Below are 14,893 nucleotides of genomic sequence, written 5' to 3' on the forward strand. Positions count from 1 at the left end.
GGCCGACCACCCCTCGTGCCCCCCCCCCCAATAAAATCTTGGTGCTTCTGTCGCCGCGGTCCCCGGCGTCGTCGCTGTCCCCCTATGCTCCTTGGCGTCTCCCGCCAAGGAAGGGTCTCGTGTCCTCCCATGATTTCTTCCCAGGTCCAAAACTCCTTTACCTCCGTCACACGCTGGTTGGTCCTTGCTTGGTGGGATATTCTGTCACGTGCGTGATTAGAGTTCCACATCTTTTAATAAACAGTGAAACTTCCACAATACAATAAACCAACAACAAAATGTGAAAGTAGTGGTGCTACATGCACATACACAAAACAATATCCCACAAAGCAGGTGGGAACAATGACACCTTAAGTATGATCCCCAATTAGAGACAACGAATATCAGCTGCCTCTAATTGGGAACCATACCAAGAGCACCAACATAGAAATGAAAAGAATAGAACACCCCCTAGTCATGCCGTGACCTACAACACCATAGAGAACCAAGGGCCCTTTATGGTCAGGGCGTGACAAAAATTAATTGTGGAAAAACGATTTGAACCATTTCAGTGTTTGACGTTTAGGTTTTATGGGTATTATGACTCATACTGTGGTACTCTATTACATTTTCTGTGGTCCTGTGACAAACTGACACCATTCTGGGATAATGTATGTGCTATCATTTCATTGTGTCTAGGAATTTATATCCATCCATTTCCACAAATATGTCTGTTGAGAAATGTAAATATTGGTGATCAATATCAGAGAAAGTTTTGTAATCTACAGTAGGTCTAATAGCTGAAAATTAGATGCATATTGACACTGTGTGAGATTAAATTTAACTGAGTTCTGTAGAAAAACTATAAAAAACAAATAGTCAAAGAAAACAAAAAAAGGCTTGTGTCTTATGTACACCTGCAACAGACTAACTCCTCTTTCCTTTTCCTCCATACAAAGGGAGAGGTCGCTGGGATATAAACAACCAAGTCTTAATCTATATCAGCAAGTCCTTCCTGTGTGAGTGGAAAGGTCGTGTGGTCTCCACAATAAAGGCGTCAGGATGGGGTCACACTGCAAGCCGAGGCAATCTGTCACTTTATTTCATCATCTCTGTCACTAACAATGCAATTTATAGTGAGCGAGTGAGTGAGTGAGTGAGATCATCTAACGTAGTAGGCTACTGTTCCTAAGACATGTGCACTGCATTACTAACTTCACAGTGCAGGTTCTCTGTAACAACAGCAGACCTGCTGCTAGAAAGAAACAATCATTGGGTGGGGTACAGGCAGCACTTCCCTGCAGCTGCAGGAACCAGGAAGAAGGCCACCTTTTGAAGAGCACAAGGCAAGTCATCTAGGAATTCCAACAATGCCCCTCTCTGCATGAAGTAGAGTGGTGCTGGGCCGTGAGCAGCCTGAATAAGCAGGGAAGGAATGTCTGAGCCCCTAGGACCTGGGGTAGGGAGGGAGGGAAGGAAGGTGGGAGGGAGGGGGTAAGTGTAGGGATGGAAGGGTGGGAGGAAGAAAGAGGTAGGTCAGAGGGTATGTGGCAAGAAAGGAAAGTAGGGAGGCTGAGGGGCATGGAGAGTGGGAGGGAGAGGGGGATAGACAGAGGGGGATCCTTGTCCCCAACCAAGGAGGGCCTACAGCAGCACCTAGATCTTCTGCACAGATTCTGTCAGACATGGGCCCTGACAGTAAATCTCAGTAAGACAAAAATAATGGTTTTCCAAAAAAAGTCCAGTTGCCAGGACCACAAATACAAATTCCATCTAGACACCGTTGCTCTAGAGCACACAAAAAACTATACATACCTTGGCCTAACCATCAGCATCACAGGTAACTTCCACGAAGCTGTGAACGAGCTGAGAGACAAGGCAGGAACATAAAAGGAACATAAAATTCAACATACCAATTAGGATCTGGCTAAAAATACTTGAATCAGTTATACAACCCATTCCCCTTTATGGTTGTGAGGTCACCAACCAAGAATTCATAAAATGAGACAAACACCAAATTGAGACTGCATGCAGAATTCTGCAAAAATATCCTCAGTGTACAACATAAAACACCAAATAATGCATGCAGAGCAGAGTTAGGCCCGTATCCGCTAATTATCAACATCCAGAAAAGACCCGTTCAATTCTACAACCACCTAAAAGGAAGCGAGACCCAAACCTTCCATAACAAAGCCATCACCAACAGAGAGATGAACCTAGAGATGAGTCCCCTAAGCAAGCTGGTCCTGGGGCTCTGTTCACAAACACAAACAGACCCCACAGAGCCCCAGGACAGCAACACAATTAGACCCATACAAATCATGAGAAAACAAAAAGATAATTACTTGACACATTGAAAATAATTTAACAAAAAAACTGAGCAAACTAGAATGCTATTTGGCCATAAACAGAGAGGACACAGTGGCAGAATACCTGACCACTGTGACTGACCCAAACTTAAGGAAAGCCTTGACTATGTACAGAATCAGTGAGCATTGCTATTGAGAAAGGCCGCCGTAGGCAGACCTGGCTCTCAAGAGAAGACAGGCTATGTGCACACTGCCCACAAAATGAGATGGAAACTGAGCTGCATTTTCTAACATCCTGCCAAATGTATGACCATAGAGACACATATTTCCCTCAGATTACACACAACCACAAAGAATTCGAAAACAAACCCAAAATTGATAAACTCCCTTATCTATTGGGTGAAACACCACAGTGTGCCATCACAGCAGCAAGATTTGTGACCTGTTGCCACAAGAAAAAGGCAAACAGTGAATAACAAACACCATTGTAAATACAACACATATTTATTTTCACTTCTGTACTTTAACTATTTGCACATAATATGACATCTGTAATTTCTTTATTATTTTGGAACTTGTGTGAGTGTAATGTTTACTGTTTGTTTATTATCTAGTTCACTTTCTTTGGCAATGTTAACATATATTTCCCATGCCAATAAAGCCCTTAAATTGAATTGATAGGGGCAGGAAGGCTGATGGGTAAGGACAGCGGGGTAGGGACAAGAAGGATGATGGGTAAGGAGATAGGGGGATAGGGGCAGGAAGGATGATGGGTAAGGAGAGAGGGGGATAGGGGCAGGAAGGATGATGGGTAAGGAGAGAGGTGGATGGGTAAGGAGAGAGGGGGTAGGGACAGGGAGGATTATGGGTAAGGAGAGAGGGGGGTAGGGACAGGAAGGCAAAGACAGGGGGTGGGAGGGAAAGGAAAGCAGGCATGGGGCAGAGATGGAGGGTGAGTCAGCTGCCATGTTCCCACAGCTGAGCATGGTAGAGGGTAAATAAGCGGCAGCCAACCACACCCCCTCTTTTTATCTAACAGCTGTTTAGATGCTACAATGATTATTTACACTATACTTGTTTGTTTTGTCACATAAACTGAAATTAGGCGAACTATTAGAATTTGAGTCGATTTCTGCATATCCGCAACGTTAAGCCTGCACTATTCCTTGCCTTAAAGAAGTAGGCGGCACCAGAAGGAGTTATACTGAGTATCACTAAATCAAATATTAATTGCAGGGTTTGCTAAGAATACTAAAGAGAAGCAAACGCAATTAGCCATATTACTGAATGCCTGTTTCAATAGCCACATCTTCATCCAAATCAATGTATTTGCAGAGCAGGGAACAGCCAAGCACTTCAAAACACTAGTCTGCACTGGGCATAAGAAACAAGATGTCAGACTCAAACAGCAAGGCTTTAGTTTGGACAACTGTGGTAATGCATTGAACAGTGTAATAAACTGTCAACCAATGCATGTCATCATGTTGTCTATCAGAGTCAAGGTTGGTCTAATATTCTACCACATCATTCAGCCTTACATCTGCAGAACATGTGACATCATCTGTCGGAGGACAAAGGAGCCTGGTCAGGCTGAATGAGGCCAGTGTGGGTGATGTCATCAGACAGAGACAGGGCCCTGGGCACAGTGGTCAGAGGGAGTCAAAGTAACTGTCATTGAACCAGTGTGGGGTGACTCACAGCATGGGCTGAAAGATACTTTAGTATATACTACACGTCCTCTCCCGTCCTCTCCTCTCCCGTCCCGTCCTGCCCTCTCCTCTCCTCTCCTCTCCCGCCCTGTCCTCTCCTCTCCCGCCCTGTCCTCTCCTCTCCCGCCCTGTCCTCTCCTCTCCCGCCCTGTCCTCTCCTCTCCCGCCCTGTCCTCTCCTGCCCTCTCCTCTCCCGTCCTGCCCTCTCCTCTCCTCTCCCGTCCTGCCCTCTCCTCTCCCGTCCTGCCCTCTCCTCTCCTCTCCCGTCCTGCCCTCTCCTCTCCCGTCCTGCCCTCTCCTCTCCTCTCCCGTCCTGCCCTCTCCTCTCCCGTCCTGCCCTCTCCTCTCCTCTCCCGTCCTGCCCTCTCCTCTCCCGTCCTGCCCTCTCCTCTCCTCTCCCGTCCTGCCCTCTCCTCTCCTCTCCCGTCCTGCCCTGCCCTCTCCTGCCCTGCCCTGCCCTCTCCTGCCCTGCCCTCTCCTGCCCTGCCCTGCCCTCTCCTGCCCTGCCCTGCCCTGCCCTCTCCTGCCCTGCCCTGCCCTGTCCTCTCCTCTCCCCTGACGAGGGCCATCTGTGGGTATGCTCTGTGACAACCACTCTCACCACAAACAACTAGATAACACCCCTTGTAAAAAAAACTTTACTGAAGTACAGGGTTGGGGTAGATTAGAGTCAATTCAGGAAGTATATTGAAATGTTTATTCCAATACTCTGCAATGCTTCTTAATGAGAAATTTGGTTTACTTTCTGAATTGACTAGAATTGAAATGGTATTGACCACAAACCTGCTGGACTAACAACATAATATTACATAACAAGGAGGGATGGTACCCATTCCTTTTGCCTTCAGACAATTACAGGAAATACATTTCAATTCCATTCATATGCCTTTAAGGATTATTTTATGAATTTCAATAATTTGCTAATTTAACTGAGGATTAAGTTAAATTGACTTGTGACTGCTTTACATTGACTACTTTCACATGCCACACATCTGTCAACAAGAACAACACATCCCCAGTCTAGATCAGTACTAGTTCACCAATAACCATGGTAACAATGCCTTCCCCCTGGCAACAATAACCCTGGTAACAATGCCATCCCCCTGGCAACAATAACCCTGGTAACAATGCCTGCCCCCTGGCACCAATAACCCTGGAAACAATGCCTTTTGTTGACATGCAACCCTGACATACTGTTGGCGTTTAAAACCCCAGCCAGCCAGCCAGCCACGCAGTCAGCCTTAGATAAGAGCTCTAGAAACCACCTGTTTATACTAGTTAATGATCAGCCAGAGTGAAACCAGGTAGGCTGAACATACAGGACCTATGAGCTCCACACACAGCCATGCTACCCGCCTGATAGCAACAACCCCTCAGTAGAGTGGCAACACTGTAGCCATAGCTAGCAGCTATAAAACTAACCTGAGGAGTCAAAAGGCTGCTCTTAAAATGTGAAACTAGAGTAGGGCACGGGTTAAAGGTTACTAGTTTGATTTTCCTAAGCGTGGCCAACATTTTACGATCAGACAATTCTCGGTTGTCTGGTAATTGAGAGAAGGTTGAGGCGAGAGACATGAATTGAAAGAAAGTGTCCTCTCGTACAATGTTGGGTTGAGATTGATCAATGACCAGTTAATGTGTCACAGCTAATACAATACTCACTGTATTGACTGATACCCTTTGACATACAGGGGCACAGTCAGATACGTGAAAACATACACACACCTAAACCAAGCCCCCACTACAGAATTATACTGTAAGTGTGTCATGTTTTTTTTTACTCTTTATTGACATTTTCTGTCATAAAAAGCATGAGATGATACTCCTCGTGGACTTTCAACTCATAAAGTAAAAGCAGGGAACTGCAACCTCGCATTCCAAAGTCCGTTTTGAAGTAGAACTTACCTCGGGTAAAGAAAACTTTGTAACTGACTGAGGTATTGTGCAATTCTAACTGTCAAAGATTTAACATTTCTTAATGTGTTATAACTGATTAGGGAGAGAGGATAGATTAGTCATAGTAACGTGTCATGTTCAACCTGACAAAGACCCATAGTAAATTAAATATCCCTGCATTAAAACTGGGAGCATCTAAAAACACATACTTACAGTGTATTAATAAATAAAAAAATACTCTAAAAGAGAAACCACAATGGAAATACAGTACATTCACAAAGTATTCAGACCCCTTCCCCTTTTCCACATTTTGTTCTTTATTTTAGTCAGTTAAGAACAAATTCTTATTTACAATGACGGCCTACCCTGGACAACGATGGGCCAATTGTGCACCGCCCTATGGGACTCCCAATCACGGCCGGATGCAGCCTGGATTCGTGAGATGCAGCGCCTTAGACCGCGTCGCCACTCGGGAGCCCAAGGACATTGTTACATTACAGCCTTAATCTAAATTGGATTTTAAAAATGTTTTAAATGCTCATCAATCTACAAACAATACCCCATAATGACAGAGCAAAAACAGGTTGTAGAATGCTTTGCAAATGTATTAAAAGATTATTTTTTTTTAAACAGAAAAACCTTTTTTACATAAGTATTCAGACCCTTTGCTATGAGACTCGAAATATAGCTCAGGTGCATCCGGTTTCGATTGATCATCCTTGAGATGTTACCTGTGGTAAATTAATTTGATTGGACATGATTTGGAAAGGCACACACATGTCTATATAAGGTCCCACAGTTCGTAGACCGTAGATCGTTCGTAGACCTCTGAGACAGGATTGTGTCGAGGCACAGATCTGGGGAAGGATACCAAAACATTTCTGCAGCATTGAAGGTCCCTAAGAACACAGTTGCCTCAATCATTCTTAAATGGAAGACGTTTGGAACCAACAAGACTCTTCCTAGAGCAATCGGGGGAGAATGGCCTTGCTCAGGGAGGTGACCAAGAACACGATGGTCACTCTGACAGAGCTCCAACGATCCTCTGTGGAGATGGGCGAACCTTCCATAAGGACAACCATCTCTGCAGCACTTCACCAATCAGGCCTTTATCGTAGAGTGGCCAGCTGGAAGCCACTACTCTGTAAAAGGCACGACAGCCCGCTAAGAGTTTTCCAAAAGGCACCGAAAGGACTCTGACCATGAGAAACAAGATTCTCTGGACTGATGAAACCAAGATTGAACTCTTGGGCCAAGCGTCACGTCTGGAGGAAACCTGGCACTGTCCCTACGGTGAAGCATGGTAGTTGCAGCATCATGCTGTAGGGATGTTTTTCGCGGCAGGGACTGGGAAACTAGTCAGAATCGAGGGAAAAATTAACAGAGCAACGTACAGAGAGATCCTTGATGAAAACCTGCTCCAGAGCGCTCAGGACCACAGACTGGAGCGAAGGTTCACCTTCCAACAGGACAACGACCCTAATCACACAGCCAAGACAATGCAGCAGTGGCTTTGGGACAAGTCTCTGAATGTCCTTGAGTGGCCCAGCCAGAGCCCGGACTTGAACCCGATCGAACATCTCTGGAGAAATCTGAAAATAGCTTGTAGCGTAATACCTAAGGAGACTCGAGGCTGTAATCACTGCCAAAGGTGCTTCATCAAAGTACTGAGTAAAGGGTCTGAATACTTAAGTAAATGTGATATTTCATTTTTAATACATTTGCAAACATTTCTAAAAACCTGTTTTTGCTTTGTCATTATGGGGTATTGTGTGTAGTCTCTGAATTTGTGATATCCCCGTCGCATTTCTTGTGATATCCCCGTCACACTTCTTGTGATATCCCCGTCACACTTCTTGTGATATCCCCGTCACACTTCTTGTGATATCCCCGTCATATTTATTGTGATATCCCCGTCACATTTATTGTTTTTTATTATTATATTTTTTCTATATATGTACTGTGTATATGTTGTTGTTTTTTACTGGCAAATAAAATCCATCAATCAAGAGTATGAGCATGATATTCAAACCAGTATGAGTTTTCCTTACCCAGTCCTTCACATCTCTGCCTTCAGAAACTAGTCCTCCAGTCTCAGGGGGCTGTTCCCAGTAGATGTTGGGCTTGCCGTAGCGCCAGATCTTGCCTCTGGTTTTGTGGGAGAAGAAAGCAGCCACGACCAAGGCAGCGGTAACCAGGAAGCCACACACCATGGCTACACCCTGAAGGAAACATATCAACGAGATTATGGAGGTCAATTATTACACAAAATATCTGAAATACTACATTGTTATTTAAGGCTTAAAGGGCTAAAACAAATACACAGTATAAGGGTTCAATAAAGGGGTTAAGGACCCGCCTGTAATCATAGACCAATTCTACATCTTCAGAGCACCAACACCACCAGAATCAAATGATACATTACACAGGTAGTATAACTGTTGCTCTACCTCTTGTGGGTCCACGTAGCAGTAGTGATAGAGGTACTGGTTATACATGCCGAAACCGCCCACTCCACCCATGTTAGAATAGCTGCTTCCGTACAGGTTCTGGCACATCATCAGCATAGGGTTGTACATCATGTTCTGAGAGCTCTGTGCCATAGGGTTCACCCCTACGATGTACACAATGGTGATGATGCCCTGGATGACAGCCATGATGACACTGACCACCAGAACCACCAGGAAGAACTTTCTGCTCCTGAACGTGGTCGATTTAGAGAAACCGGCCACGAAGAATCCCAGCGCCACAAAGAAGTTGATGGCCGCCATAGCTATCATGGTGCTTTTGGCCGAGTAAGGTGTCGGGTAGGAGTTACCATAGTTACCATAGCCTCCTCCATAGCCTCCTCCATAGCCAGAGCCGTAGCTGGAGCCATAGCCGCCGCCCATTCCCCCATAACCGCCACCGTAGCCCATCCCTCCGCCGTAGGAGCCCATCCCCCCCATCCCGTACTGCATGTCCCAGACCAGGGTGGAGGCCACACAGGCAAAGATCCCCACACAGAGCACTATGATTGTGCCAAACATGGCCTTGACGATGCCAGGAGGAGAGATCCACTTGTAGAAGTGTTGGGGCTTCTCTTCCATGTAGTAGGAGCCCGGTGGGGGTGGGTATGGGTCAAACTCACTCCTGGGCGGGTGGTAGCTTTGTGGGGGGCCGTAACCATTCGATTCCGGGCTGTATGGAGGACTGTAGACGGGAGGGCTGTCGTAACGCTGCTTCTCAAACATCTCTCAAAGATGGCAGGGACCTACAGAGACAAAATATATGCTAGTGGACACTAAGCACAACAACACTGAGACATAGCTTTGATGAGGTGTGAGGTGTGGCAATGTACAGGATTACACTTGACCTTGCTCATCTCAAGATTTACACGAATAGAATGAATCTACATGATTACACTTGGCAAGCTTTACAGTAATATAATTAAATACATATGTTTGCGCATTGCTATTATATTCCTGTTAGATGTTCTTTACTTGACTGGTCCCAACATGTATGACTTATAAAACAGACGTGTTTGATGATTGATTGAACATATACAGACAGCAGTCCAATGTATGTTCTCCTTTATTAATATTACCAATGTTAAGTTATTTAGAGGGGTTGCACCACGCCACCATTTATTTAGAGGGGGTGCACCACGCCACCATTTATTTAGAGGGGTTGCACCACGCCACCATTTATTTAGAGGGGTTGCACCACGCCACCACTTATTTAGAGGGGTTGCACCACGCCACCATTTATTTAGAGGGGTTGCACCACGCCACCATTTATTTAGAGGGGTTGCACCACGCCACCATTTATTTAGAGGGGTTGCACCACGCCACCATTTATTTAGAGGGGTTGCACCACGCCACCATTTATTTAGAGGGGTTGCACCACGCCACCATTTATTTAGAGGAGGTGCACCATGCCACTATTTATTTAGAGGGGGTGCATCAGGCCATCATTTACAACATAAACACTTTACAGATGACCTTAGCTTTGAGTTCTATGAACCAGCAAAGTCAGAACCAGCATGGAGATGTTGGTACCAGGAACCAGAGTTCAGACAGCAGCCCAACCCAGCACAATGCTGCTTTTCACCCGGGCCCCGTGGGCAGTGGGAGTCTCCTTCAACCCCTCAAATTGTCCTGCTGCCTTTGAACACTTCATATCCCATCCTCGGCCAAATTTGGTTTTGTTTTGAATTTAGGCCACACGTAACTGCTAGCCCACAGTATAAACAGACTTAACAATGGCCATTATTTTATAATAGTCAACAGGCAAAAGTTTGGCATTCACAACAAGCTGATTTATTTAAAGAAGAAAAAAAGATTTAAAGATTTTTACATTTGTGAAGTGCAGATGTGAAGTATTTATTTTAGTGCTGATGCAGAGGAGGCCATGTCAGTCTTTGACATCAAAAGACTGCATTGTTCCATCTATTTATCATGACACATTGTAGCACCGGGCAAGAACAGCATGTGGCTAAATTCATTAGATAACAGTAGAACAAGACATTATAGACTTCCTGCCTGTCTTACTTCCTGCCTGTCTTCCTGCCTGCCTGCCTGCCTTCCTGTCTTCCTCCCTGCCTGTCTGTCTGTCTGTCTTCCTGCCTATCTGTCTTCCTGTCTTCCTGTCTTCCTGCTTGCCTGCCTGTCTGACCTCCTGTCTGTCTGTCTGTCTTCTTGCCTGTCTGTCTGTCTTCTTGCCTGTCTGTCTGTCTGTCTTCCTGCTTGCCTGTCTGTCTGTCTTCCTGCTTGCCTGTCTGTCTGTCTTCCTGCTTGCCTGTCTGTCTGTCTTCCTGCTTGCCTGTCTGTCTGTCTTCCTGCTTGCCTGTCTGTCTTCCTGCTTGCCTGCCTGTCTTCTTGCCTGAAAGGGGGTGAAGAACTCCCTGTTTCCTTACAGTCACACTCAGACACACTGAACGGCCCAAAGCTTTACATCACGGAGGACAAACAAAACAGACAGGCCAGGCTCAACCCAGTACAGCCATTACTTCTCTCTCTTTATGACTCAGTTCAGTAGGGGTCTCTCCTGACTGAGAGCCTCCTTCTCATACACCTTCCCCTCATTCTCTCCCCCCTTCCTCCCACAACCCCTCTCCCCCACTCCATATCTTTCATTCTGTCTTCCCTCTCACCCCTCCCTCCCCTCTTCACTCCCTAACTTATTGTCTTTGGAGGGTGAAGGGAAAAAAGTCAAGACTGCTAGGTGTGGGAATTGTGGTTGCCATGGTATTTCGGAGGAAAAAAAACTGGCCACAGTAAAAATTAAAAAAAAGGACCTAACAAGAGCTCTCCTGTGTGGATACTGTGGGAGAGAGGGAGGGGCACATTTGGGCAGGAGGATCAGGTGTCTTCTGAAGGGGGTTCCACCTCTGTTTATCAATAGCCTGCCTAGTAGCTTCCATCATCATCACAGCATATTGGAAATAACTCCCTCTGCAGTGTGTAAAGTTTAGACACCTGGGTCCATTACACCTTTCCAGGACTCTGCATGTACGTGGTGATGGTACTGCCTCATCAAAAGAAACACCTCCGACTGGACATTTTGACAGAAGAGACAAAACCACCCCATGTGTTAGGGTGTCTTAAGGCAAACCTTAAGATGTGGTTAACGGGCTAAAAGCTTTAAAGCTAAATCCTTAACTGAAACAATAACAAAGCGGCCACCCCTACTCTGTTTTGATAAAAAGCTTGAGGAATGGGCCTGGAGAGATGTCACCACTCTCAAATTCATGGACAGAGCTATGGATGCAAGGACTAACCATCCATGACATCAACATTTTAGTTTTAACCATGTTTTGAGGGTATACAGTGTATGTTTACAGCTTAATTTCCATCCCTGGTTGTATCCACGTGTGATTGTATTGTGTTTTTAAAATCGTCAAATAAATAAAATAAAATAATACAATACAGTTTAACAGCAGCCTACAATTCAGAGCTCCATGTAAATGTTGCCTCTATGAAACAGACAACACAGTGATAGAGGCTGTTAAGCTGGAGTCAAAGATCAGCCACCCACTACTCACTGAGCTGCTGTCATCCAGTACAGACAGCCACACACTCAATCATCTCTTGTTGATAACAGAATTCTAACCCTGAATCACATGCCTCACATCTGTCAAAAACTATTATCCCCGTGCCTAATGTAGGCTAAGGATGGGGCACAGCTAGTAGTAGGTAACTCTAGTTACATGGCTATTAAAAACACTCTAGAGAAGAGCACTCTAATAAATCAAAATGAAGAATAAAGGAGTACAAGAAAATAATGAACAAATAATGTCTCAATCTCTCAATAGAGGGCTAGAGAGACTAGAGCAAAAATAACTGAATGTTTCTCCCTTAGAGAACACAAATGGGCATAATGCCAATGTATTTGAACTTTTTAGCCTGAGATGTTCCCATTAAAGGCTATCTGATGTTGTGTACAAAATAAGATCAGGTTTATTGAAGAGTCAACCAGGTCAACCACTAGGCATGTTTTCCTAATACAGGATGTAAAACTGAAAACAACAGAAATAACAGAGAAAAGCTACTAACAATGCAAACGGAAACCCCACAGGCCACACCTGTGAGTGCCCCCCTCAAGCGCCATGAGCGCATTTCACGTCTTTCAGAGCAGGCACAATTGCGAGCTTGTGTGAGAGAACGGAACACTTGACAATACATAGTCCAAAAGAAAACCTAGAGTTTAGAGCAACTAATATTAATTATAAAATACTCAAAACGTAGCCTAAAACATTTACAAGCGAAATAATAACCTATTTAAAATTGGTCGACGTTATTTTAATATTTAGTTTGAGGCCTATCCCACTTACAATACACTCTACAGGGTTTCCCAAACTAGGTCCTGCACCCCCTGGGTGTACCTTTAGGTTTTTTGCTCTAGCACTACACAGCTGATTCAAATAACCAACTCATCATCAAGCTTTGATTATTTTTAATCAGCTGTGTAGTAGTGCTAGGGCAAAAACCAAAACGTGCACCCAGTGGGGGCCCCAGGACCCAGTTTGGGAAACCCTGGTCAAGAAGACATGGTGTTCAATATGTAGCCAATCGAACACCATGTCTTCTAGACTGTTGACTTTTTGAACCACCGTAGAGTGCGTGGGAAAAGTCCTCAAACTAAATGTTAAAATGAAGTCTACCCATTTAAATAGGTTATTAGTTAGCTTTCTAACGGTTTAAATTCGATTTAACGCCCATTTCACTTACCTGAAAGTAAAAGAAAAAAAACTGACGGTTGTTGGCGCTTAACGCAGTGCAGAAAACACCGTCGTTTTGCGAGTTTACTTTGTATCCGTAAAGCTGCAGACCAGAGAGGTTGAAATGAACCTCTTTATTAGTGACCTGCTTTAGTTGTGGTGGCTCCCTCTTTCGTCCCGTCCTACGCGCAGAGACGGTTCTGTGTCTGTGAACAAGTGCTTTGTTGTGCTTTCCAAGGACATTGGTTGACTGCCCAACCCTACGCTGTCTGGAAGTAGGTGTGATTTGTACACTAGTCGACTACCCAATGTGTTATACGTAAAAGAAAAAGTCCATTGGTTGATTGAATTCTGAAAACACTGGTTCTGTGCATTTTCTCATACATTTGTACAGGTGTTAGCATTTTATCTATATTAGCATTTAATTACCACGTAAAAACCAATAGACCTATATTCAATTCTTTTGCCCAGGCTTTTTCAGAACTTTCCCCCCTTCAAGATAAGAGGAAAAACAAAAAAAAGTATAAATTAAACATTATATAGAAATTTGACTTCTATAAAAGGTTTGGGGTTTTGGTCAGATGTTTATTTCCATCAGAAAATAACATGTGCAAACTTTGCTCTGGTAAAGTACCAGTCAAAAGTTTGGACACCTACTCATTCAAGGGTTTTTCTTTATTTTTTACAATTTTCTACATTTTAGAATAATAGTGAAGACATCAAAACGTTGGAATAACACATATGGAATCATATAGTAACCAAAAAAGTGTTAAACAAGTCAAAATATATTTTAGATTTAAGATTCTTCAAAGTAGCCACCCTTTGCCTTGATGACAGCTTTGCACACTCTTGGCATTCTCTCAATCAGCTTCATGAGATTGTCACCTGGAATGCATTTCAATTAACTTCTTTGGGATAGGGGGCAGTATTTTCATGGCCGGATAAAAAACGTACCCAATTTAATCTGGTTACTACTCCTGCCCAGAAACTAGAATATGCATATAATTAGTAGATTTGGATAGAAAACACTCTAAAGTTTCTAAAACTGTTTGAATGGTGTCATATGGCAGGCCAAAACCTGAGAAGATTCCATACAGGAAGTGCCCTGTCTAACAATTTGTTGTCCTTCTGTTGCATCTCTATCAAAAATACAGCATCTGTGCTGTAACGTGACATTTTCTAAGGCTTCCATTGGCTCTCTAAAGCCGCCAGAAAGTAGAATGGGGTGTCTGCTGTCTCTGGGCGAAGAACAGCAGCAGAATTTGTGAGTGGTCAGCCTGGGGACAGTGACACTGGAGATGCGCGGTCACGAGACTACTCCATTTTTTTCTTTCAGCCTTTGAATGAATACAACGTTGCCCGGTTGGAATATTATCGCTATTTTACGAGAAAAATAGCATAAAAATTGATTTTAAACAGCGTTTGACATGCTTCTAAGTACGGTAATGGAATATTTCGATTTTTTTGGTCAAGAAATGCGCTCGCGCGTCACCCTTCAGATAGTGACCTGAACGCACGAACAAAACGGAGCTATTTGAATATAACTATGGATTATTTGGAACCAAAACAACATTTGTTGTTGAAGTAGAAGTCCTGGGAGTGCATTCTGACGAAGAACAGCAAAGGTAATCCATTTTTTCTAATAGTAATTCTGAGTTTAGGTTGTCCCAAACTTGGTGGGTGTCAAAATAGCTAGCCGTGATGGCCGAGCTATGTACTCAGAATATTGCAAAATGTGCTTTTGCCGAAAAGCTATTTTAAAATCTGACACCGCGATTGCATAAAGGAGTTCTGTATCT

At 44.1% G+C, this 14,893-nt stretch overlaps 1 protein-coding gene across 1 annotated transcript in view; it reads right to left on the reverse strand.

The window, feature by feature from the left end:
* Window positions 1-13,391, reverse strand: part of si:ch73-61d6.3 (occludin) — a 46,570-nt gene extending 33,179 nt beyond the window's left edge. The window contains exons 1-3 of the mRNA XM_014123589.3: window positions 13,105-13,391; window positions 8,344-9,146; window positions 7,945-8,115 (exon numbers count right to left, since the gene is read on the reverse strand). Of these exons, the coding sequence (XP_013979064.1) occupies window positions 7,945-8,115; window positions 8,344-9,126 (954 nt within the window). The 5' untranslated portion in view covers window positions 9,127-9,146; window positions 13,105-13,391. The remainder of the gene's footprint in view (window positions 1-7,944; window positions 8,116-8,343; window positions 9,147-13,104) is intronic.
* Between the last annotated feature and the right edge of the window lie 1,502 nt (window positions 13,392-14,893).

The sequence above is a fragment of the Salmo salar genome, chromosome 10 (genome assembly GCF_965601325.2).
Source record: "Salmo salar chromosome 10, fSalSal1, whole genome shotgun sequence".
Taxonomy (NCBI): domain Eukaryota; kingdom Metazoa; phylum Chordata; class Actinopteri; order Salmoniformes; family Salmonidae; genus Salmo; species Salmo salar.